Below are 27063 nucleotides of genomic sequence, written 5' to 3' on the forward strand. Positions count from 1 at the left end.
CTTATACTCTGATCTTTACATTCTTTTTGTTTTTCCTCTTTCAGTTCGGATGTTTTCTATTGACCTAAGTTTGAGTTTACTGCTCCTGTTTTCTGCTATGTTCAGTCTTCTGTTAAACATATCCAATAAGTTCTTAATTTAAAATACTATATTTTTCATTTTTAGTATGTTCCTTTGATATTATAGATTCTGAATCTCTATTCTTCACCTGTTTTTTCTATTTTCTGAATTTTCTTTAATATATTTATAGTAGTTATTTTATAGTCCCTGTCATCTCTAATATCTGGATCATCTTTAGGTCTGCTTCTGTTATTGTCCGTTCATTCTTTTGATTATCATCACATTTTCCTGCCTCTTCATGTGCTGTGTAATTTTGATTGTACGCCATATATTGCATACAAGAGAATTATAGATGCTGCAAATGATGCTTTCCCCTGTCAGGTAGATAGGCTGATCACCTTAATCTTCTCAGGGGTTGAGCAGGGTTGAGGCTTGGTTGCCATTTTAATTTGATTTAGTCTACACTGGCACGTACCTTTTCTGCAAATAAGATTCTCCTGGGATTTTGCTTAAAAGCCTGGCAGGTCTCTGTCCTCCACTCCCTCAAACACTGTGGGAGATTCACTTCTACTCTTCTTCCATAGCTTGAGTTTGGCTCTTGGGCCTCCTGCTGCTTGCATTTTTAAAATCAGGCAGATGTCTTTGAGGAAGGAGAATCTTGTGATTGTCAAATGTTTGACTGTGTTATTTTCTTCAGTTGAGTTTTTCTTCCCAGACCGAGCCTGATGCTCAGCGTGTACCTAGAATCTGCAGGTGACCCCAGGGAAGGAAATGACAGACAGTCATCAGTTCACCAGAAAGTGTTCTCGCTTCTCGCAGTCTTTGTTCATTTGGATCTCATTACTTTAATAGCTCTCCGTTGTCTTTGAATAAGTATTTTTTGTTACTTTTTTCCCCCTAGTTGTTGCAATAGGGAACATTAGCCTGCTATGACCTGCTTATGTCTTACGTGGAAGCAAAATTGTAACAGCTTTTGAAAGTGGGACTCTTCTGGTATTTATTCAGAGACCCGAAATTGGAGAACAACTGATTGCAAGTAACCTACACTGAGAATTGAGGTGCTATACCATTCATGCAGGACTTGCAGAAAGGATTAGCTGAGACAAGCATTTGCTACAGTTAACCCATCACTGACCTCTGAGCCATGTAAATAAAATATAAGAGTTTGTGGAAGGGATCCCATGTGAAAACTTGGGAGCGAGTAGGGTATGCTGTGGCATTTCCCCTTTCTTTATCCAAATTGAGGGGCTTCAGGGAACTTCTCAGTTTGACATGAGGTTTGGGAGATAAATAGACTGGTACCTGACTGCCATCTGAAAAAGGCTAAAAAGTGAGAGAGCAGCTGGAGCTGCTCCTGCATCAGTAGAATGAAGGCAGGGCACTGTTGGAATGGTCTGCACGTTCAGAGTGCAGTGCATCAAAGGTGCAAGAATTTTCCCATGGGCCAGGTGGACTTTACTAAGGTAGTTGAAGTTGACTTGTCTTGAACAGATCAAGAGGCTCAACTTGGAAAGTCAGAGTGACCCAAGCCAAACAGCCAGAGAAATTCCTGCAACAGGAACTAACTACAGGGAAGAGGCTGCATTTGGGCTTCTGACCTTATAAGTCTGTTCCCTCGTCCCCTAAAACCCCCTCTTCGTGATGTTCCAGAACCTACAGGGCCCTTAGAGGTAACAGCTAGAGAGTCCTGGAAGAGGTGAAATTAGCAAAATTGAATGAGAGAATAAAGTTTTGATTTAGATCAGGGTAGTAAAATTTTAATTTCTGCAAAGCCGTTTATTGTGTTTTTTATATATATAATCTATTTGGGTGTGACTAGAACAGCCATGGGATCTTTCTGAAATTTTACGCAGAAAGGAGGAAAACAGTTTGACAGGAGCTTGCTTGAGGGTAATGATATGGGAAGACTCAACAAATCCAGCCTTTTAAATAAGCTGTCTGTATTCTCCTTTTGAAAACTTGGGAATCCAAATTTAGTGGTGCTGGGGACAGGTAGACTATATGGGGAGAATGGAGGAATGTTACATACATCTGCATGAAGTATGTAGCATTTTTTTTTTTTTTTTTTTTTGCGGTACGTGGGCCTCTCACTGTTGTGGCCTCTCCCGTTGCAGAGCACAGGTTCCGGACGCGCAGGCTCAGCAGCCATGGCTCACGGGCCTAGCAGCTCCGCGGCATTTGGGATCTTCCCGGACCGGGGCACGAACCCGTGTCCCCTGCATCGGCAGGCGGACTCTCAACCACTGCGCCACCAGGGAAGCCCAGGACTTGAAATATTTTGAGGAACTATTTTTAGAATTGATATTTAAATCTTTTCAATGATAGGGACTATTTTATTTGTGTGGGAGATATTTTGTTATTTTTCAAAGGCAGTAGAAACATCTAGCAAGATCTCAAAGTGTGTTTTCAACATAACTTTAAAGGGAAAGGTAAAAAATTTTTCAATCATCACTTGGTCCTTTCTTCTGCTTCTAAAAAGAGCTGTTCCAAACCAAAGAAGAAGAGTATCAGTTTTATCTTATTGGACTCTATGGAAATTTTAGTGTCTCCCCGTATTTTAATTTGGGAGTAGCTCTACTAATTTCCTTGTCCAAAGCGTTTTTTTTTCCTGAGAAATTATAACTCTTACAGTGAAATCTCTAGTTTTTATAATTAAGCACATTCTATAGTGCTTTACTTATCAGAAATTCTATACCAAAGTTATTGTTTTAATTTTGTCTTGCTATGTTTTTATTTTTAGTAAACTATATAAGAGACAGAATAGTGTTGGTAATTAAGAATGCAGCCTCTATCCCCGCCACTTGCTAGCTGTATGACCTTAGACATGTCACTTCATCTCTGTGCTTCCATTATCTCATTTGTCAAATGGGGTAACTGCCTAAATTGTGGGTTATTGGAAGATTAAGTAATTCAGTATGTGTAAGGACTTAGTGCTATGCTTGAAATATAGTAAGTGCTTAATCAGTGTGAACTATATGTGGGGTGGATCCCTCCCCAAGTTTGATTTTGATGTGAGACTGATGAAGCCAAACATGTAATGAAAGGGCATGAAAAAGATTATTGTTCATATGATAAGGCTTTCTGGGGAAAGCAGGGCAGGCTCCCAAACTGGTCCAAAAATTACTTGAGAAAGGAGTGACAGGAGACATGGGGCTGGGGTGATAATTCCTGCACTCCTGTGTGTGCCCAGACTTGCCTGGTTTAAAATTCTCACCAGCCCCAAGGGCTTCCTTATCAGCTTGCTCAGATTTGAGGCAGAGGGGATGAGGACATGATGGGACTCGAAACTCTTAGCAGTCACATATCAAGAATGGAGTTAGATTCCTCATTAAACTCAATAAGGATAATTGAAAAGTAAACCACACCTAGGTGCATCATAGTCAAACCCATGAAAGAGAAAGTCTTGAAAGCAGCCGTGAGCAATGACATGTTATATACCTGGGAACGATGATGTGAAGGACAGGTGACCTTTTGCAGAAGCGAGAGGGTCAGAAGATTATAAAATGATATCTCTGAGGAGCCATAACCATAAATGTGTATCTACTTAATAAAAAAAGCTTCAGAATACATGAGTGAAACTGGATAGAATTAATGGGTCAAAATGACAAAAAATTGTGGTAATAGTTGGAGAGTTCAATTAGACCAAAAAAGTAAGTAAAGGCATAGAAGACCTAAATCTAAAATCAGTATAATAACAGTCTTTTCAAGTACTCTTGGTAACATCACCAGGAAAGACTATTTGCAGGGCACAAATCCCAATAAATTTTAAAAGATTGAAATCAACAGAGTATGTTCTCTGCCAACAGTAGAACAAAATTAGAAATTAATACCAGCAAGACATATTAAAAATGGAAGTTATCATAATTCTTTGACCCATGGGTCATTTAGAAGAGAACCATGAGCAAAATCAGAATATATATCAAACTAAATGATAATCAAGTTATACCATATCAAATAAGTGGGATGCAGCTAAAGCAGTGCTTAAAGGGAAATTTATAGCTTTAAATAATTATACTAGAACAGAAAAGTTATCTAAGACGTCACCTAGGGAACTATGAAAAAGGTCAAAGAAAATGGAAAGTAGAAGGAAGAAATAATAAAAATAAGAGCAGAAAATCAATGATTAGAAAAGAGACAACAGAGATGATAAATCCAAAAGCTGATTATTTAGAAAGATCAATAAAATTGAATAAACTCCTATAATGCTGATGGAGAAAAAAAAGAGAGCGCCCATAACCATAAATTAGCTATGTATGAAATGAAAGAGATATTATCATGCTAGATCCTACAGACATTAGAAGCATACTATGGATATATTTTAAACAACTTTATGTCAACAATTTGTTATAGTCAAATTTCTTTAAAAACATGTTACCCTGGCTGGTGCAAGAGGAAGTGGAAGATTTGGATAGCCCTATAATCAATTAAAGAAATTGAATTCATGATCAAAATCTTTCCCACAAAAAAAACTCCAGGTCCAGTTGGTTTTACTGGTAAATTCAAGCATTTGAGCAAGAAACAACATCAATTGCATAGAAACTCAGAAAAACAGAGTTATTTTATGAGGTCAATATAACCCTGATAACAAAACCTGACAAAGATGGCACCAAAAGGAGAAAATTTAGAGATTGATACTTGTCATGAACATAGGTTTAAAAAGTTGTTAACAAAACATATACTCCAGCAGTATACAAAGAGGACATTATTATTGAGTGAGATGCAAGGTTAGTTTATAATATTCAAAAATTAATCAGTGTAATGCACAGCACTAACAAAGGAGAAAAACAGTGTTGATCACTTTACTTGGTTAGAAGCATTTAACAAAAATTCATCCATTCATGACAAACACTCCCAGCTAATGAGAAATGTAAAGACGTTTCCTCAGTTTGATAAAGGACATTTAAGAAAAACTGATGGCTTAAGAATATACTTACTCAAAAAATAATATGTTTTCCCTAAGATCAAAAGTAGGACAAGGATGTCCATTCTTGTGCCTTCTTCAATTCATTATTTTAATAGAGGACCTAGCCAGTGCAGTGAGGCAGGAAAATGAAATATAAGAGGCATAAAGATCTGAAAGAATGGGTCAAAACTCTTGCTTTTTGTAGATGATATGATTATGTAAGAAACCTTAAGGAATCTACAAAAACAGTCACTAAAGCAAACAAGTAAATTTAGCAAGGCTTCATCTTACAAGATCAGTTGTATTTTCATAAATATTAACAGCAGACAAATGGAAGTAATATTAAGAAAACAATTCTATGAATAGTAGCACCAATAAAATACCTAGGAATACATTTTTTTTTTTTTTTTTTTTTTTGTGGTACGCGGGCCTCTCACTGTTGTGGCCTCTCCTGTTGTGGAGCACAGGCTCCGGACAGCGGCCATGGCTCACGGGCCTAGCCGCTCCGCAGCATGTGGTATCTTCCCAGACCGGGGCACGAACCCGTGTCCCCTGCATGGGCAGGCGGACTCTCAACCACTGCGCCACCAGGGAAGCCCCAGGAATACATTTTTTTAAAGACATAAGATCTGTACACTGAAATTTCAAAACCTTAATGAGAAAAATTAAAGAAGACTAAACAAATGGGGAGAGAATTCTTCTCATATAGCCAGATACGCTTTTATCAGACTTAGACTCCCTAGATAACAATTATAAACTCTGCACAAAATAAAAAGAAAAAAAATAAGGCACTAGAGAATGAACAAACAAAATAGACATTTTGAAGGAGATTTGACCCTTGGAAGAAGCAAGTGACATGAGGTGAATTTTCTGTTCTTATAGCTTTTATCCATGCAGAATGTGCAGGGTAGCTACAATTTCAATATGAAACCTGCCTTTTCTGTCCTGAAGAACCAGAGATCAGAGTTTAGGACAACCACAGTTGCTGAAGAGTGAGAGGAGAATTCTGGCATGGAGAGAGCCACAGAAGGGGAGCCCCACATTTTCCTTAAAAACTTCGCTGAAATCACTAGGCTGGTGAAAAATTAATTGGAATTGTTCAAAGACAGAGTTTGAGTGTGAACAAGTTAATTGCCTGCCAAAACAAGAACAGTTAACACTTAGAGGAATATAACAGAATCTAGCATCTCCATCATGTAACGTTCACAGTGTCCAGCATACAGACTTTAAGTTACTCAACGCACGAAGAGCAAAGAAAATGTGACCCTTTCTCAGGAGGAGACCAATGGAAACCAACCCTGAGACAACCTTCATGTTGGAACTACCATACAATAAATTGACAGACATACCATGTTTGTGAATTGGAGCACTCAGTAGTATTAAGTTAGTTCTCTCCCAGTTTAATCTGAATCAAATCAATCTCCATCAAACCCTAAAAATATATATGGTTTTCATAGAATGTACAAACTTATCCTAAAATTTAGGACCTAGCATGTCCAAAGCAATCTTGAAAAAGATCAGCAAAGTTAGAAGACTTAAATTATCTGACTTCAAGACTTTCTGTGAAGCCACAGTAATCATATATTGTGTTTCTGGCATAAAAACAAGCAGGTAGATAAATGGGATAAAATAGAGAACCTTAAAATAGATACTTATGTGGTTGTTTGATTTTTGACAGATTTGCCAAAGCAATCCAGTAGGGACAGGAAAGTCTTCAATAAATAATACTGGGAGAACTGGATTCTCCATCTGGAAGAATGAACCTTGGCCCCACCTTAAACCATTCAAAAAAATTAATTCCAAATGGATCATAGTTCTCATCTAAAAGTTAAGACTATCAAGCTTGTATAGGAGAAGACGTTTGTGACGGAGGTAGGCAAAGGGTTTTTTTCTTTAAAGGATATGGAAAGCAATAAGAGGAAGTTGTTAAGATAGACTTCATCAATATTAAAAAAGTATTTCATCAAAAACCATTAAGAAATGAATAAACAAGTCATGGAGTGGAAGAAAATATTTGCAAAATATATTTCTGAGAAGGGGATTGTATCCACACTTTATAAAGAATTTCTGTAACTCAGTAGTGAGAAGAGGAATATCCTGATTTTAAAAATGGGCAAAAGATTGCTCAGTTCCATCACAAAAGAAGATATAGAAAGGGCCACTGAGCAAATGGAAAGTGTGCAGTATTGTTAGTCATCAGGAAAACGCAGATTGTGAAACAGTGAAATACACTGCACAACCACCATAATGGCCTATCGTGGGAAAAAAAACAACACATCAGTGATTGCCTTTGGGGGTGGGGGAGGGGATTACAGGGATTAACTGAGAAAGGGGTAGGAGGGAATTCTTGGCAGGACAGAGGGTTACCCAATTTATGTATTTGATAAAACTAACAAAATGGTACCATTAAGATTTGTTTGACACTGTAAATATTACCTCAAAAAAAGAGTGATCCGTGAGCTCTAGTTAACAATATACACATTCTTTAAGGTCTAGATTTGAAGTATCTACGACAGTTTTGAACGCATCAAAAAATAAGATGGATTGATAAATAGATATTGGGGCAAGGACAGCATGGCTCAGAGCCTTTATTGGAGTTTTCCAGGGAAGGAATGATAGTGCTGGGTAGATATGCTGAGTTAAGTTTAGGATTAGATACTTTTAGTAATTTTGGCCAGTCTCTGGACTGTAGGGCTGGTTCCTAGTTGTCCAGTACCTACCCCTAGGGTGATTTAGGGCAGGAAGAATATTGGCTTGGTGTGTGTCAGAATTTGATTAAACAGTTAGGGGTGTGAGCTCTGGATCGGTTGGTTTGTGTTTCAAAGGTGAGCTCTCAAGGGAGTCTCTTGCCACCTCTAGACCTGGGAGGGGTAGTCTCTCCAGGATCAAGGCTTCAAATGCCAGAGTATCAAGGATACAGAAAATAAGAAAACATAGTTAATACATGTTCCTATAAAAGTTTGAAACTACAGATTTTAAACTATCATTCTGCAGAAGTATACCTTTAAAAATTTAGGCTTTTAAGCCAGCCAGAAGTGGATGTAAATCCTGGCTGTTACCTCAATAGCTTTGTGACTTTTTGAGTTATTTTTTTTTTTTTGCGGAGCACAGGCTCCGGACGCGCAGGCTCAGTGGCCATGGCTCACGGGCCCAGCCGCTCCGCGGCATGTGGGATCTTCCCAGACCGGGGCACGAACCCGTGTCCCCTGCATCGGCAGGCGGACTCTCAGCCCCTGCGCCACCAGGGAAGCCCACTTTTTGAGTTATTTAACTGCTCACATTTATTTCTTTATATGAAAATAATGGTCATGTTAATTCACTTTATAGGGTTGATATGAGTATAAATTAGATAATACATATGAAGCACTTTGAACAGTGCCAGGTACGTAGCAGATGCTTAAATTAAATGTTGGCAATTTGCTTAAGTTTTCTGTAGCCAATGAAAATTTCTTAATTGTTCACTTGTATCCTTTGCTAATTCGTTAAGAACAAGGTTGTACCTAAAGCTCCTTTCTTGGTGATGGAGTGAAGGTTAAAAACTATCTGGAGGGGGCTTCCCTGGTGGCGCAGTGGTTCAGAGTCCACCTGCCGATGCAGGGGACACGGGTTCGTGCCCCGGTCCGGGAAGATCCCACATGCCGCGGAGAGGCTAGGCCCGTGAGCCATGGCCGCTGAGCCTGTGCGTCCGGAGCCTGTGCTCCGCAACGGGAGAGGCCACAACAGTGAGAGGCCCGCGTACCACCAAAAAAAAAAAAAAAGAACTATCTGGAGGTAGGCATTTTCTTTTTTTCCATTGCCCATCCCTCAGCTGTATAATGGTGTGAAGTGAAGTATACAGACACACGTAGTACATATACTTACAGAGACTTTATTTTTTTATTACAGCTATCAGCTCTTGATTCCTGTGGTGATATAAACTTTTAGTCTTACTAGTCATATACAAAATGGAAGGACTGATCTGTTATAAGTAGAAATAATGTTGAATGGGTGGGGCTTTCCTGGTGGCGCAGTGGTTAAGAATCCGCCTGCCAATGCAGGGGATATGGGTTCGATCCCTGGCCCGGGAGGATCCCACATGCCACGGAGCAGCTGGGCCCGTGGGCCACAACTACTGAGCCCGTGTGCCACAACTGCTGAGGCCCACACGCCTGGAGCCCGTGCTCGGCAACACGAGAAGCCACCGCAGTGAGAAGCCCGCGCACCGCAACGAAGAGTAGCCCCCGCTCGCCGCAACTAGAGGAAGCCCGCACGCAGCAACGAAGACCCAAAGCAGCCAAAAATAAATAAATAAATACATTTTAAAAAAATAAATAAAAACAGGAATGCTTTAGAAAAAAAATATTTTGAATGGGTGGTTGCAGATTATTCTGTAGCAGTCCGTGTTTCATGAGTACATCAGTAATCGAGCTGGAGCCTCAAGTGAAGTTTCTTTTGTTGAACCCTTTCATTTTACTCAGTGTTCAGCATTGCTTATATAGGTTTCCCCAGTGACAGTCTAGATCCTACTCCTTTTGATTTGTAGAAGAAATATACTCTTTAGACAAGAAGTTCGTGAAAAATAATGAATTAGTAAAACACAATGAGGCTTATTACTTTTGACACTGGTGGTTTAACTGCTGCAGTAAATTGTGCAAATACTGTAGGGACAGTACAGCTTGTTTAATGGTTTATATGCTTCTGTGGTATGAGCCTTCAAAGTCAGTGTTATTTTCTTGAGCTTAGTTCACATTACTTCTCTTCTATCTCCTGATAACAAGTATACAAATAAATATACGTCCTTAATTCAAAAAGTATATTAATTAACAAACAATGTCTGTTTGAACCAAAGTTCAAAATGTTAATGTAGATGTGTGTATAAAATACCTATACATATATATGGTTGGTAAATTGTACACTAGATTTTAAATTTTAACTTCAGTTTTCAAAGGTTTATTCTTAGATGAAACAAAGCTTTAATGGTTTTGCTGATAATTATTGTAAAAGTGATTACAGGGCAATTCTATAAGGATTTCTTCCAGGTTTACTACAAAGTCATCTGGTTAGTCCAGTGGTCAACTAATATACTATATGCCATTTTTTTTTTTTTTTGGCAGTTTAGTGTCCTGATGATTTTAATAGCTGTTCCAGCCTCTTTTTCCCAGATTTTTAAAATTCAGTCTATGTAAGCAAGAAAGTTTCACAGTTGATAATCTGCCTTTAAGAAATTGTGTTTCATGCAAAGGATTGGACTTTGCATGGTATTCTAACATGGACATGCTTGCTCATCTGTCTGTGAATTGATGCAGGGACAGCATCGTAGATGACTTACGGTCTATTACATCTTATTTCAACATAAATTTATAATCTATGTTAATTGCATTGATGAACAATATCAAATTTTTATCAGGCAGGTAGAATTTATCTGAGACCAATTTTATTTTTAACCAATTAGCATGGTATTTTTTAAAACTAAAGAGTTTTTAGACTGTCCTAAAGTCAGATAGTCAAATTTAGGAGATGTTGAGCTAATGTGTATGGGATAGTGCTATCACTGTAGTCAATTTTGTAATTAATAAAGTCTAATACTTTCTTTAGGATATGTGGATTTCACCTAGCAGGTATTTTGATGAGTTTAATGTTTTCAGACCCATCCTTCTCTTCCTTACTACTTGTCAACAGCTTGGTGTTGTGCAGGTTGATACGTTTCACGTTCAAGCAACGTATAGACATTGCTTGTGGACTTCTCTTAATGTTGTTTAAATGCTTATACATTTATTTATTTATGTTTGGTTGCGTTGGGTCTTCATTGCTGCTCACGGGCTTTCTCTAGTTATGGCGAGCGGGGGCTACTCTTAGTTGCGTTGAGCGGGCTTCTCCTTGCGGTGGCTTCTCTTGTTGCGGTAGGCGCACGGGCTTCAGTAGTTGTGGCACATGGGCTCAGTAGTTGTGGCTCGTGGGCTCTAAAGCGCAGGCTCATTAGTTGTGGCTCACGGGCTTAGTTGCTCCACGGCACGTGGGATCTTCCTGGACCAGGGCTTGAACCCATATCCCCTGCGTTTGCAGGCGGATTCTTAACCACTGTGCCACCAGGGAAGCCCTGTTTAAATGTTTAGAAACATAATTTAGTGTAAACTTATGCTTATCAAAAGGTTGATTTATACTGAGTTCTATAACCAAGAAAATTCTAACATCAAGTTAATGATTTGTTAATTTTGATTTTCTGTTTCCATTGTGATTGTGCTGCTGAATGACTAAGGATCTTTTGAGGCCAGCATACTACCATGTGCCCTGTGTTGCTAAATTCTCTACCTCTTTTCTCTAAGCCTACTATGAAACATAATTTATTTAGCACATCCTGATATCATTTGGCCTTTTTGGGGTGATCTCATCATTTACATGTTAAGTCAATCTCTCTACTTACCTTTGGTGCTGAGGTGATTGTCAAACCCAGATCCAGACCCAGACACCGAGATGATGCAGGCGAACAAGACTAGTGCTTACCAGGTTATCCAGAATATGTGTTTAGAAGATTTATGTAAAGTTACTATTTACTCAGAATAAAAATGTAACTTAAAAAATTATTGTAGGAACCAAACAGACCCTTGAGAGTACTATATTTGAGGTGCCCAGGGATCCCCAGGTTTTAGTCACAGAAATGCTGATGTAGGTGGTGAGAAAGTAAAAGCTCAGAAAGCTCTTGGTGGAGTGGAGAGCAGTGTTGGACAAGAGTGGGCTGGAATCCTGGCCCTGCCACTTGTTAGGAATCTGACCTTGGTGAGATTGTTTTACTATCCCTCTGAGGCTCGGTTTCCTCAAATTGAAAGTGAGATAATAATGCACAGCTTGCAGGTGATTATAAGGTCCATAATATATTTAAAGTCTTACATAGTATCTGACATGTAGCAGCTAATTTATGAAGGTAATTGCTATTACATATTTCATTGGTTTTAAGGTGCACATTTTTTCACTTTGGGGTGCATCATATAAATAAATTTTGAAGTTTTTCCTTTTAAGTTTAACACAAGATAATGTTGCATTTTAGATTTATTGAAATAAGGAATGTGCAAAAGACTTTTATAAAATAGTTGTTACAATCAGTGCTATTTCTCTAACATTTTTCCTGGGTTTGTTTCTTTTAATATCTTTTAGGAACTGTACATACTTGCAGTTGTAACTTGCCACTCCTTGTGAACAAACTGAAAACCTGAGAGATCCATTTTCCCCACTGTTGTTTAATGTATTATGATTTAGTGTGCCTAGGAACGTTGTGGTCCAGTCTTTATGCTATAAAAATATTAATTTAGTCACCAGATACCTTGCTTGCTAGGTGGTAGGTATACAAAGACCTTTGGGAGCTCAAGGTCTTATGGGGATTATTTTCCCCATAAATAAAAACTTTGGTTAGTAAGAATCTTTAAGGAAGAGGGAATGATTAAAACCACCTGATTTAAATCCCCTAGACTGGGCTTCCCTGGTGGCACAGTGGTTGAGAGTCTGCCTGCCGATGCAGGGGACACGGGTTCGTGCCCCGGGCCGGGAAGATCCCACATGCCGCGGAGCGGCTGGGCCCATGAGCCAAGGCCGCTGAGCCTGCGCGTCCGGAGCCTGTGCTCCGCAACGGGAGAGGCCACAACAGTGAGAGGGCTGCGTGCCGCAAAAAAAAAAAAAAAAAAAAAAAAAAAAACCCTTAGACTACTAGGTCTTAAAAATTGACCTGATTTGCTAGGTATACCTAAAAAAATTAGTAATTAAGCCAAAAGGTGGCTAGGAAGGGGCTGTTGACATAAATACATGTGCAAGAAAATGGGTACCAAAGGCCCATGTTATATAGAGAGGACATTTTGCTAGAAGAGAATAAACAGGGCTCAGGCTGGCATTTTATTACCTCCTTTAGTGATGCCCAGAGTGATCTGAAATGACGCAGAATAGGAAATAACAGTCTGTACTTCTTAGTTATCTAAGGTTAGAAGCATATCTTTTAATAGAAATGTCAAGACAACTTGACTTACATTTTATTCTGTGGCAGTATTATTTTGTTTGATTTGTTTAATTTGATAAAAGGCAATACATTCACATGGTTTAAAAATCTGTATATGTTTTATGTGTACATGCATACATAAAAACAACAAACAAACATTGAAAAATTTACCCTTCCCTCCCTCTCTCCACCTCAAGTAACTCCTGTTCATGGGTGTGTGTGTGTGTGTGTGTGTGTGTGTGTGTGTGTGTGTGTGTGTGTCCGTCCCCATATGCATGTGCAAATACTTAAAGTTTTAATTGTCCTTTTTTACACAGAGAGTAGCTTACTAAAATATTGTACATTTTTTTTTCACTTAATTTATATTTTAGAGATCTTTCCTTATCAATTCTTAGGGAACTTTATCGTATACTAAATAAACATATGAATTTTTTTTGTTGCTACTTTCCATTTTGATTATTATTTCATTGTCTGAAGTTCTTCTTTTTCCTCGTTTGTATTTTTAGGTAAAATTTTCAAATGGTAAAGTACACAAATCATAATGCTTAGTAGGATTAGATCTGACAAATGCATGTACAGTGCATCAAGATACAGAACATTTCAATCACCCAGAAAGTTCTTTCATCCTCTTTCCCCCGAGAGGCAACCACTGTTGAAATTTTTTTCACTTCCAGTTTGTTTTGCCCCTTCTAGAACTTTATGTAAATGGAATCATTCAGTATCTAGTCTTTCATGTTCAGCTTCTCTTGGTCAACTAAATATTTATGAGATTCGTCCATGTTGTGTGTTCTTCTTTTTCCAGATGTTTTGCTTTTCAAGATCTTTTGCATTTCCATATATGTATTAGATCAGCTTGTCAGTTGCTATAAAAATACCTTGCTGAAATCATGATTGTAATGGATTTGAAAAAATAGAGCAAATATTATTAGGGAATTAGGGAAAATGGACATCTTGAGTCATTTAATCTAATATATTGTATTCCTTTATATACTTAGGTTTATTTAATATCTTTCAGCAAGATTTTTAGTTGTTAGTAAACAGGTCTTACACATCTTGCATTAATTAAACCTTTTGTCTAAGTATTTTATGTTTTTGACACCATTGTAAATGGAATTTAAATTTTTAATTTTCAAATAGTTTATTGCTGTAATAGAAATATAATGGATTTTTATAAGTTGCCATTAAATCCTACAACATTGCTAAATTCACTAATTAGTTCTAGAAGTTGCTTCAGAGACTTTCTGTGTAAACAATTATGTCATTGTTCAGAAAAAGGGTTTTTATTCCTGCTTTATTGATTATTGACATATGAAAAATATAAGTTTAAGGTATACAGTGTGATGATTTGATACACATATATATTACAGAACGATTACCACAATTAAGTTAGTTAACATGTCCATCCCCTCACATAATTACCTTTTCGTATGTGTGTGGTGGTAACTTTTAAGATCTACTTTCTTAACTTTCATATATATGATACAGTACAGCCATACCTTGGAGATACTGTGGGCTTGTTCCAGACCTCACAATAGGACAAATATCTCAATAAAGTGAATCACTAGGAATTTTTAGCTTTCCCGTCTATACAAAAAGTTACGTTTATGCTATGCTGTAGTCTGTTAAGTGTGCAATAGCATTATATCTTAAAAAATAAAAACAGTGTACATACCTTAATTTAAAAATACTTTATTGCTAAAAAAAAAAAATGCTAGCCATCATCTTAGCCTTTACTGAATAGTAGTCTTTTTGCTGACGGAGAGTCTTGCCTCGATGTTCCTGGCTTCTGACTGATCGGAGTGGTGGTCCTGAAGCTTGGAGCAGCTGTGGCTATTTCTTAAAATAGGACAGCACTGCAGTTTGCCACATCGATTGACTCTTCTTTTCACGAACAATTTCTCTGTAGCATGCAATGCTATTTAATAGCATTTTACCCACAGTAGAACTTCTTTCAAAATTGGAGTCAGTCCTCTCAAACCCTGCTGCTGCTTTATCAACTAAGTTTATGTCATATTCTAAATCCTTTGTTGTCATTTCAACAACCTTCACCATATCTTCACCAGGAGTAGATTCCATCTCAGGAAACCACTTTTTCTGCTCATCCATCAGAAGCAAATCCTTATCCGTGAAAGTCTTATGAGATGGCAGCAATTCGGTCCCGTCTTCAGGCTTCAATTCTGGCTGTTTCCACCACATCTGCAGTTACTTCCTCCACTGGAGTCTTGAACCCTCAAAGTCATCCACGAGGGTTGGAATCAAATTCTTCCAAACTCCTGTGAATGTTCTTAATGGCAGCTAGAATGGTGAATTCTTTCCAGAAGGTTTTCAGTGGACTTTGCCCAGATCATCAGAGGAATCACTATCTATGGCAGCTACAGCCTTACGAAATGTATTTCGCAAATGATGAGACTTGAAAGTCAAAATTACCCCTTGATCCATGGGCTGCAGAATGGATGTTGTGTTAGCAGCCATGATAACAACATTAATATTGTTGTACCTCTCCATCATTGCTCTTGGGTGACCAGGTGCATTGTCAGTGAGTAGTAAAAATTTGAAAGGAATCTTTTTTCCGAGCAGTAAGTCTCAACGGTGGGCTTAAGTTATTCAGTAAACTATGTTGTAATGCAGGCTTTGTCATCCAGGCTTTGTTGTTCCATTTATAGATCACGGGCAGAGTTGATTTAGCATAATTCTTAAGGACCCTAGGACCCTAGAATGGTAAATGAGCATTGGCTTTAAAGTCACCAACTGCATTAGTCCCTAATGAGAGAGTCATTAGGAGAGTTAGCCTATCCTTTAAAGCTTTGGAGCCAGGCATTGACTTCTCTCTAGCTATGAAGTCCTAGATGGCATCTTTTTCCCATATAAGGCTGTTTTGTCTACATTGAAAGTCTGTTGGTTAGTGTAGCCACATTCATTAGTTACCTTAGCTAGATCTTCTAGATACCTTGGTGTCACTTTTACAGCAGCACCTTCACCTTGCACGTTGATGTTACAGAGATGACTCATCTCTTTCCTTAAACCTCATGAACGAACCTCTGCTAGCTTCAAACTTTTCTTGTGCTATTTTCTCACCTCCTTTAGCCTTCACAGAGTTGAAGAAAGGGCCTTGTTTTGGATTAGGCTTTGGCTTAAGGGAATGTTGTGGCTGGTGATTCGTATCAGCAGTAAGGCTGTTTTTGCCTTTTTTTTTTTTTTTTAATCATTTTTGTGTTCACAGGAGTAGCACTTTTAGTTTCCTTCAAGAACTTTGCTTTTGCATCCACAATTTGGCTTACTGTTTGGTGCAAGTGGCCTAGGTTTTGGCCTGTCTGGGATTTCAACATAACATTCTTCGTTATGCTTCATCATTTCTAACTTTTGATTTAAAGTGAGAAATGTGCGAATCTTCCTTTCACTAGAACACATAGAGGCCATTATTGGGTTATTAATTAGCCTAATTTCAATATTGTTTTGTCTCGGGATGGGGAGGTGGTGGGGGCAGAGATGGCTGGTAGGTGGAGCAGTCAGAACACATACAGCATCTTAGATGGGTATGATTCGTGGTTCCCCCAAACAATTGCAATAGTAACATCAAAGATCACAGATCACTATAAAAAATATGATAATAATGAAAAAGTTTGAAATATTGTGAGAATTACCAAAATGTGACATAGAGGCATGGAGTGAGCAAATTCTGTTGGAAAAATGGCACCAGGAGATTTTGCTTGACTCAGGGCAAATCCTCAGTTTGTAAAAAAAAAACCAAGCAAACCCAAATACACAATATCTGTGAAGCACAATAAAATGAGGTATACCTGTATTGTTAATTATAGTCACCATGTTGTACGTTAGATCCCCAGAACTTTTAGTTCATCTTTTGACCTACATCTCCCCATTTCCCCCATACCCCTGACAACCACCATTCTACTCTATATTTCTTTGAGTTTGGCTGTAAAAAAGCAGTTTTATTTCTTCTCTTTCTAATATTCTTTCTTTTTCTCGCCACTGGCTACGACCTCCAGTACAGTGCTAATTAGAACTATATCATTGTTGACTAAAATTAAGTCATTAATTTAAAATATTTCTTCTTTCTAATATAAACATATAAACGTTTAAGCAATAGAATTCTCCTTTAGCCCCTCTTTCCCCAATTTTTTTATATTGTGGAGTCCTTATCATATAAAGTATTTTCTACTTTATTTTGTCATTTCTTCTTTAACCCATGGGTTACTTATATGTATGTTGTTAATTTCCAAATATTTGGGACTTTTCTAAGTATCTTTCAATCATTGATTTTTAATTTAATTCACTTATGGCCAAAGAACATAATCTATAGGATTTCAGAGTTTTAAAATTAACTGTCCTCAGCATGTGGTCTCCCGTATTTTTTTTAACCAAGAACGTCACAATATGTAACTCAGAAGTAAACTCAGTTTAGATCTCTGTAGATTATTCATTCATTAACGTTCAGTTGATACCTAATAATGCAAACCATTTGTCTGAAATAGTTCATTGATCTTAGATCATTGCCTGTTGACTCCAGATAATTATTGATCAGTTTCTCTTGGATCCCGGTGTTAAAGAGAGGTGCGTCAGGCCTAAAGGGAAGGCAGAGGTAGTAGTACTCTTGTCTCACTCTTATTCTGTGCTTCTGTTTAATGCCTACAGTAAGCATGGAGCCTTTCTACTTTTATCTGTTTTATATAAAGGAATTCCCCATAAAGTTCACTCATTTATCAAGTATTTTTTGAGTCACTGTTATTGTGCTAGATCCTATCTTGTCCTTTGACTTTGTTCAAAAAACACTGACTATACCATAGGATCCATGGATGACTTCTCATTACATGCCATTCTTTTTTAAATACATAATGATGAAAACTGATAGAGTTCCCTTGGGAGGTCTTGAACTACATGTCCCCATACACAAAGACTAGAAGGGAAGAGAAAATTGTCCTAAGTTTGGTCTGGTTTTTTGAGTGATGTAATTTGAAAGCCATTTCTGGGAAGAAATTAGCACTTCTAGAAAAATTTAGGCAGTTTTCTAGCCTCTTCTAAAGAACCAGGCACCCACCCACCCACCAGCTGATTGTCAGGCACTGTTTTGCTCTCTTTTAAATATTCCATGTGCACTTGAAGAGGATTCTATAAATGTCAGTTAGAAGGTGGTTGATAGTATTGTGCAGCTCTTCTATGATACATAGATTTTTTTTTCTTTGTAGTGTGACTGTCCAAAGAGTTACTGAGATTACTCTGATGGCTGATTTGTTCATTTCTTCCTTTAGATCTGTCGGTTTTTGCTTCATGTATTTTGAAACTGTATTTTTAAATGCTTACAGGATTGTTAATGTCTTCTGATGAATTGTCCCTCTTAATGTCTCTTTTTACTTTGGTAATATTCTTAGACTTGAAGTCTTATTTCTGGTACTGTGCTTTATTAAACTTATTGCTTGTATGAACTTTGTATTTCCACTTTTGTATTTTCAGCCCATCCATATATTATATTTAAAGTACATCTTTTTTTGTAGACATTTTGCATCCTGTATTCATTCTGACAAGTCTCCGGCTTATTGGAGTATGTGGTGTATTTATGTATAACATTATCGTTGATGGGTTGGACTTACTCTTTGTTTTACTCTTTACTCTGTTTTCGGTTATCTGTTTTTTGTTCTTTTCTCCTTTCTTTCCTTTGGGCTTATTTTTTAGTATTTCATTTTAGTTTGCTATATGCTCTTTAGTTACCCTCTTTTGCCCTTTGTGTGTGTGAGGGGGAGTTGCTTTCACAGCGACAATATGCATCTTTAGCTTTGCAATAATGTAGTGGTTTTTAAACAGCTCCTGTTGCTTCTGCTGCCATTGTCATAAATTACACTACATGCTTTTAGAGTTACAGTTTTTTTCTGTAGTTGGTCATATCCTTTTTGTAGAAATTAAGAGACAAACAGAATATTGTCTTTCATATTTACGTACATACCTATACTTGCTAGTTTTTTAAAAAATTTCCCCCTGATTTAGAGTTTCCATCTGTTGTCATTTCTCTTTATCCTGAAGAATTTTCCTTTAGGCATTTCTTTGTGCAGAGTCCGCTAGAAGTCTCTCAGTTTTTGTTTATCTGAACACATTTTTGTTTTGACTTCTTTTATGAAGGATACTTTTGTTGATTATAGATTTTAGGTTGAGGGTTTTGTTTTTTCCTTGCAGCTCTTTAAAGCTGCTGTTCCATTATCTCCTGGCTTCCACTGTTTCTGATGAGAAATTGCTATTCACGTCTTTATGCCTTTACATGTATAGATTGCTCTGGTTTGGCTGCTGTCAAAATTAAACAAAACTGCACGTTGTTGGTTAAAAGTGGTAAAAACAGATTTTATTCAGTAACCATTCCAGCAGGGGTAAGATCTGAGCCCAATTTCCGATTTGCACAGAGGTGACTGGGAGAATGAGGGAGTAGCAAGGGGTTAATGAGTGGGGTCTGGAACAGAGTCAGGGAAGTGAAAGATTACCCAAAAAGTGGGTACGAGGTTTGGTCAGTGTCCATGTGATTTAGGCCATCTGTGTCTGCTAAATGGCATTTATCGGAAGTTAGACTTCTGCCTTCCCTCAGAGGGCAGACTGGAAGATGGAGACCCCATTTTTCCTGGTGATTGGTTACATTTCAAAGGAATGGTTTTCAGGTCCTCCACTTCTGAGTTGTAGGAGTCATGTGTACATTTCAAAGAGACAGGAAGGATTTACAGTTGTAAGCTTTTTAAATAGATGCACTGGGAAAAGGAGGTCAGGGGCCTATGGACCAGTATTGGCTGGAACAAATGGTTAATTCTTTTGGCAGCCTTGAGCTTTTCCAGGCAGGAGCTCAGTAGGGTCTGGGTCACACCAGGGACGAGGCCTTAGGTTGCTAGAAGCCATGTTAGAGTTTGGTCAAGTCTCTAACTGCAGGGGTTTGGATGGAGTCCTTTGTGCCAAGTTTTTATGCTTTTCACCAGCTTAAAGATTTTCTTTTCATCTTTTGTTTTTAGGAGTTTGACAGTGATATTCCCAATATGTTTTTGGTTGTTTGTTTTGTATTTAAACTGCTTGGTATTCACTGAGTTTCTTGGAAGTTTAAGTTTAGTTTTTCACTGAAGTTGAAGATTTTTCAGCCATTATTAATTAAAAATTTTTTTCTTGTTCTTGCTTCCCCTCTTTCTGGGACTGCACATGTTACTGAGACTGTTTATTTTGTTATTCAGTCTTTTATTTCAGTTCTGATTAGATAACTTCTATTGATCCATCTTCAAATTCACCAACTCTTCTGTCTTCTCCAACCATCAGGTTAATTTTTAATTTCTGATTTTGTAATTTTCAGTTCTAGAGTTTTCATTTAATTTGTTTCTATATTTTCCATTACTCAGCTGAGATTCCCATCTGTTCATTAAGTCCACGAACATATTCATAATAGTTACTTTAAAATTCTTGTCTGTTAATTCATCTTGGGGGTCTGTTTTTACTGGGGGTAACATTTTCTTATTTCTTCTCATGTTTAGTATTTTGTGATTTTTATACTGGATATTTGGGACAAAATATTTTAGAGACTAAATTCTCTTATCTTTCTCTGAAGAATGTTGATTTTTGTTCTAACAGATAGTTTTGGGTGACCTCAGAGTCCAAACTGCCTCTGAGAAAAGAAACAGCTGAAATCTCAGCTTAGTTCTTTCAGACTTTTAAGCACTGGTTTTCAGCAGGCCTCTGCAGTCTCTCCCACATGCATAGTTTAAGGGTCTGGGCAGAGTTCATACCCCTATTCAGATTTTTTTTTCCCTTCGTGGCTTCCGTCATTATGGGATTTCCCTCTTCTCTTTCCAGCCTTTCCAGCAGCCCCAAATCCACCCTCTGATTCTGCAGGTCCTTAAAACTGCTGTTTTCTGCTTAAGGTCTAGTTGCCCTGGGTAGCTTACACTGTGGGGTGCCTTTGGATATAGAGCCACACAAATGCAGCTCTCATTCAGTGCAGTTCCCCCCTTACAAAGGCTGACTTCCCTTCAATTTGTATCTGTTTTTGGTCTCTCTCCACTGTTATCAAATAGTTGATTTTATTATATTTTCAAATAGTTAATTTTATTATATTTTGTTCAGAGGCTCTCATTTTTATCCAAAGGAAGATTTCCCTGATTGAGGCTACTCTACTGGCAGAATCTCTGTTCTGTTTTGTTTGTGTATTCTTTTGTTAATTGCATACTATTTCCATTACTGAGGATTTATAATGTGTTTCAGGATCTGGTAATGGCCAGTTTCTTCTTTGTCAGAGTTTTCCTGGTCATTCTTGTTTATTTTGATACATTATATCTCAGGTAATTTTATCAGGGTCTTAAACAATTTTTTAAAATTTTTATTGAGTGCATCAGATATATAAATTTGACAGAACTGATATCGCTATGATGTTATCTTCCTGTCTAGGAAGATGTATGTTTTTCTCTTTGCTCAGTTGATTTTTGTGTTCTTTAGTAATAATTAAAATATTTCTTGGTGTAGTTTTGACACATTTATAATTACATTTATTCTAGGTGCTTTGTATATTTTGTTATAAATTGATTCTTTGAAAAATTTTCATATATAAACAAGGAAATATTTTACTTGATAGAAGCAAATTTATTATTTTTAAATAAACTTTCCAATTTGTGTGAGAGAGATTATAATGATCAATAGAACTGAGGCTTAAATATACCTTGTGATGGCAGTGGGAAAGTGGCCGAGTTAGAGTTGGGATTTAGGTCTTTCTGCCTCTAAATCGATTGCCTGTTTTTAACAACTACTGCTTATTGTTCTCTGATACATTTCAAGGCTTGAATAAAGCACAACTTAAGCTCTTCATGACCTATTACATTTTGGTTCTCATGTCAGTTCCAGAGTTAACTTGAGTGAAATGTTCATTTTAGTCTCATAAGAGCAGAATAGCCTCATTATCTACTCTTTTATCAATCATTTTCCTCAAATTATTTTCAAAGAGAGAAGAGTAAGATGCATACTGTTCTTCTGAGGTTTAAATTTGGATTCATGAGACTCTAGAATTTAGTTGATTTTATTGTTTTAAACTACATGGTGCTGTATGTTTCCAGTAGATATTTGATAAATATCTGAATTAAAGGACCATTTATGTGATGGTTGTTTAGTCAGTACACCTTTGGGAAAAAAGGAAAGGTCTGAATTATCCTCCAGTTTGGTTTTTTCTGACTTCTGTCGTCTGAGAAGTGGAAGTTAGAAGCCTAAAAACCAAGAGAATCTGTAAAATGTCTCAGAAAGCTGCTGGAAAGTGTCTGAAAATGTATTTTTAAAAACCACCCAGTATTATACTTACTGTAGCCTCCAAAGCACGGCGTGAAATGTTTCTGCAGCCCAGTGACTGTGCAAAAGGCCCTGTAGCCCTGAAGCCCTGAAGCCCTGAAACCCCGCAGCCCACTTGATGTGTTGTCCAGCCACAGGAAGACAGCACTTTTCACCAGTGCCCTTTGAAATGCTGATTGAGTTAGCTCATTAGCAAAGTATACATCTGGAATTTAACAAGTTGTTTAATTTGATTTTCAAAAGTTGTTTTGAAATATTTCTTTCTCTTCCTTTAAATTTTGATGATTTTGTAATATGTAAGAAATGGAATAGAGTTTCAGAAATTATCTTTTGACTCTAATTTTAAAAGTATGACTTAGTTATAACTGAGACCCCTTTGGCTGTCATTAGTTCCATTCCAGACTGTTTTTAAGCACCTGTTCTTTTCTCCTTTTCTTCTCTTCTCCCACAGATGAAGTGGTAGCAGGGAAAATAGGCAGACTTATCTCTGGGCTGCTCTTGTTCTGGAAAGAAATGTGGAAGAAAAATTTTGAGATCTTTCTGGTGTATGCCTTTCAGGTGTATTAATGAGAAAAACTAGATAGAGCAACTTTGTCATATTCATACTATCTTTTATGAATTTTGTCCTTTCACGTATCTTTAGTCCTCATAGCAATTTCTTAAAACTTTTAAGGTAGTATGCTGCACTAGAATGACTTCAAAATCCATTTCCGTGTCCTTTACAGTAATAAGAGAGCAATAATAATTTTCAGTAAAACTGAATATATATGTATCTCAAACAAATAACCTGGAAATCTTAACTGTGGGTATATGTCTATTTCAATTGGAATTTTACCTATATTAAAAATACTAGTTGACATTCATTTTTAGATAAGTTTTTTTTAAAAACTGGGTTATAAAATGAAGCACTGTTAGTAAGGCTAATGGCATAGGATCCTTTGTTGTTAGTAGAAGAAATTGGAAAAGGCATAGGTATTGATATCATTAAGCTAGAGAGCATTGGTGTTCACATTTTAAAAACATAATCATAACTTATCTGGAGTCACATGTTCCATTTTATTGGCTTCCTTCATATAGAAAATATAGAAACCAGCACTAAATGCCTGTGAAAAAGTGAAGCAATGTATATTTTCTGGGTGAAGGAAGTATTCTGTACATTTTCCATGTTTTACATCATGGTAATTTGAATAACCATGCTTCCATGTTCACATCAATTTTTTGTTTTTCAATTTATGCACAGCACTTGCTCTGAAATTTGGGGACTGAGTACACCAAATACGATAGATCAGTGGGATACAACAGGCCTTTACAGCTTCTCTGAACAAACCAGGTGAATATTCTGCCCTCTATCGAATCCTAGAGATCTTGTGGGAGGGAGGGTGTTTTGTAAAGACCTATAGTGGGTTGCTTAGTATAATTTTGCCTTGGATGTTTCCTTAATGTAAAATAAGGCATGGCATTTAAAATAACTGCTTGCCAGTATTAAAAATATATTAAATGTTTCAGCTGATGTTTTATCAATGAAATTCTAGTTTTGAATCTTTTTTAAATTATTGCATCCCCTAAAGAATAGAAACTTTGATAACTATATTCTCATTTTAGTGTGAGGTTAGATTATAATCTGTTGTTGGCCTAATTTTTACGTAGATACATAACCAGTTTTTTGCTAAATTTCTTGCTATCATCTAAATCTCATCTGTATACTAATAAGTACATACTTATTTACTGAACCCCTTATATCACAATTAATGCCAGGCTAACTCGTTTTTATGTTATCTTTTTTTTTAATCACCTTATTCTCTTTTTTGAGCATATTGGTATTGGTCCATTTCATCTCATCATATTCATCACCATCTGCATTTATGTGTGAGCTGTATAGAAATATACCTCAGTACTCAAAGCAATCACAACTGGGTAATGAGTTACATTAGTTTTAGTAAGTTACTTTTACATCATTGTTGGTATTTATCATTCTTCACACTAGTTCCTTTTTTTGACAATTCTGTCACCTACAGAAATAATGCCCTTAAAAGCCTCCCTAAATAAGAGTTTGATTCACTAAAGATGGAAGTTGTTGACAAAAGTTTTTCAAGTATAGCTATATGATACTTTTTTTAAAAAATCACTTTTTCCCCAAGCGGTTACCCGTTCATTGACATTTGAGTCATTTATGTAGCATATTTAAAAGAAACATACCCTAGTGTTGCTGCTTACTTTTATATGAGATCCATTAGATAACACATTTTTCTTCCTTGTACTCACTAAAACTAACTAAACGTCTGTCATTCCTTTCTTTATGCTCTTATTGTACTAATTTATCTCAATTGAGAACATTTTTTTTTTTTGAAGTTCCCACCTTTCTTTTCCCTTGCTTCCCAATAGGTCTCTTGATGGTCGTCTTCAGGTATCTCATCGGAAAGGACTGCCGCATGTAATATATTGCCGATTATGGCGCTGGCCTGATCTTCACAGTCATCATGAACTCAAGGCAATTGAAAACTGCGAATATGCTTTTAATCTTAAAAAGGATGAAGTATGTGTAAACCCTTACCACTACCAGAGAGTTGAGACACCAGGTAGGAAAAGTAGATTTTTTCCCCTTGTTTTAATTAAATGCTTGAACTTAAGTGTATTAGGTACTCTTATACCTAATTGACCCAGGGAAATTTTGGTATAAAACTAATAAATTACCTTAAATTCAGTATATTTTTTGGCAGTAATTAAAAATACTTTTAAGTTTTTTAACACATGTTATGGGAAAATATATCTTTGAGGGAAAGATATCTTAGTTTCTTGGAATAGCAAGCATTTCACATCAAAGTACATGTCTAGGAAATTCTAATCCCACAGATACACAGTCTGCTTAGAACTGAATGATATGTCTTATTACTTGTCTGCTGTACTACCTGTTTTCAGTAATTTTGCTCTTTGTTTTTTTGATGTACTTTAATGACATCATTTGCATCTAAACAGTTTGGTAAAACTCATAGCAGGACTTTCAATTTACTTAGCTGTATACTTGAACTGTATACTTATACTGTATACTTGAAACTAAAAGGATACAGCTATATTTTCAAAAAATACCCCAAATCTGATTTTACAAATGTTTCTGCAACCTTTCCGATGAGGATTTATGAACTTCTGTGGTAATATAATATTACCAGGATCACTTTGTCCCCAAAAGTACAAGATAAATTGGAACTTGGAGATTTAGATTGTGGACTATGACAAGTTAAAATCATAATCAGGTTTGTCAATTTCTCAATAGCCAAATAACGCCAAGTAGGTGGATCCTAAACTTCAAAAATTAATGAAAACTTTTAATACAGGTGTCACCCTCCCCTTTGCTCTGCCATTGACTTGGATTTCTTTTACTCTTTTAGTTTTGCCTCCGGTGTTAGTGCCACGGCATACTGAGATCTTAACAGAACTACCACCTCTGGATGATTATACCCACTCCATTCCAGAAAACACTAATTTCCCAGCGGGAATTGAGCCACAGAGTAATTATATCCCAGGTATTTTTGCCTCAGAATCTCCTAAAATTTGGGATAGATACAAATTTTGTTCATAAATGTTCAAGTATTAATAAATTATGGTTTGGCTTTTTACAATTTTTAGTTCTACAGACATAGCAACACGTATGTTGTGCTGAAAATCAGAAAACCTCTGTTTTAGTTGTTTTTCATCTGGGACTCAGTAATGCTGATTAAATAAATGAACTGCATGGTTCTCAAATTCTGCTCTATTATATTATATGTCCAGTAATATCCCATGATATGGAAACTACTCTTTTAGTTTTCACTGTTTGTTAGGACAACAGCTAATAATTTCTTCCTTTTTTGTCTGTTTCCTTTTTTTTTTGTTTTTTTTTTCTAGCACAAACTAAAGGTAAAAGATTGAGCATTTAGCTATACATAGGATTTTTTTAGTGTCTTTTTTCTCCTTGTGTAATATTTATCTGTTCCGCTCTTATGTTTATTTTATACAACTGAAAATATGTAAGGAACTTGGAGTGTCAACTACATTTAAAAAATTGCTTTGTCTCATCATGGAAATAATGCTTGTTCATTGGAGATAATTTTGAAAACATAAGGAAAAGGAAGGATTTTTAAAAATAGCTAATTTTAAGGTTAGAAAGTGTTTTCTGATTATTTTAATGCTTTTTTCTTTTACTACTGTTCTATTCCAAAAGAGGATTTAAAGCTGTTTTTTGGGTAGCTGGGAAACCAACATTTTGAAAAGTTAGGAGGACAGGGCAAAGATGTTGTTGTGGAGAGTGGAGGCCAGGGTGAGGGGAAGGAGGATGAACAAAGGGCATTTAGTAGGGAGAAGAATTTGACTGGAAGTGGTTACGTGTGGGTCGTGGGTAGTGTTTTGGGTGAGGGAGTACTTAAGTCTCTGATGTGGGAATTAGTATAATTCAACAATACTTAGGAAACTGAGGTGTAAGCATACACTCTTGTAAGACACCTACCCAATAATTATATGGAGGGTGTTAGAATGTTTAGTGGCTTTCACTTGTGGAGATGTTTGGGCTTATTTTCCCTGTCGTCTTTACTTGTTTAGATTTGGGCATTTTACAAAGTAGAAAATCACAAGTGGATTACACCTATCTGCTTTTCTGGACAGTGGGGCTTTACCCAGCTCCAACTGACAGCAAAACCTTGGGATTCGCTTTTTATTCCATCGCGAAAGAAATTTTAACATTTCCTCGAAAACACTAGTACCTTTGTTGTTTATTATTTTATAGATAACTAATAATGGAGAAAAATGAAAAAAGATAACATATTTATCAGTTCAGTATTTCTTCCTCTTTAGACCTTTGAGACATGAGTGGTTAAACTGG

The 27063-nt window shown here is 36.8% G+C and overlaps 1 protein-coding gene across 6 annotated transcripts in view; it reads left to right on the top strand.

The window, feature by feature from the left end:
* SMAD2 (SMAD family member 2) overlaps positions 1–27063 on the top strand; it is a 99350-nt gene that overhangs the window by 34730 nt on the left and 37557 nt on the right. For 3 of the 6 annotated variants that reach the window (XM_060170293.1, XM_060170287.1, XM_060170286.1), the window contains exons 3-5: positions 23455–23544; positions 24597–24790; positions 25598–25732. In XM_060170293.1, the coding sequence (XP_060026276.1) occupies positions 23455–23544; positions 24597–24790; positions 25598–25732 (419 nt within the window). The remainder of the gene's footprint in view (positions 1–23454; positions 23545–24596; positions 24791–25597; positions 25733–27063) is intronic. The other 3 variants (XM_060170289.1, XM_060170288.1, XM_060170292.1) reach the window with 3 other exon arrangements.

Source organism: Lagenorhynchus albirostris, chromosome 14 (genome assembly GCF_949774975.1).
Source record: "Lagenorhynchus albirostris chromosome 14, mLagAlb1.1, whole genome shotgun sequence".
In the NCBI taxonomy this organism is placed as follows: domain Eukaryota; kingdom Metazoa; phylum Chordata; class Mammalia; order Artiodactyla; family Delphinidae; genus Lagenorhynchus; species Lagenorhynchus albirostris.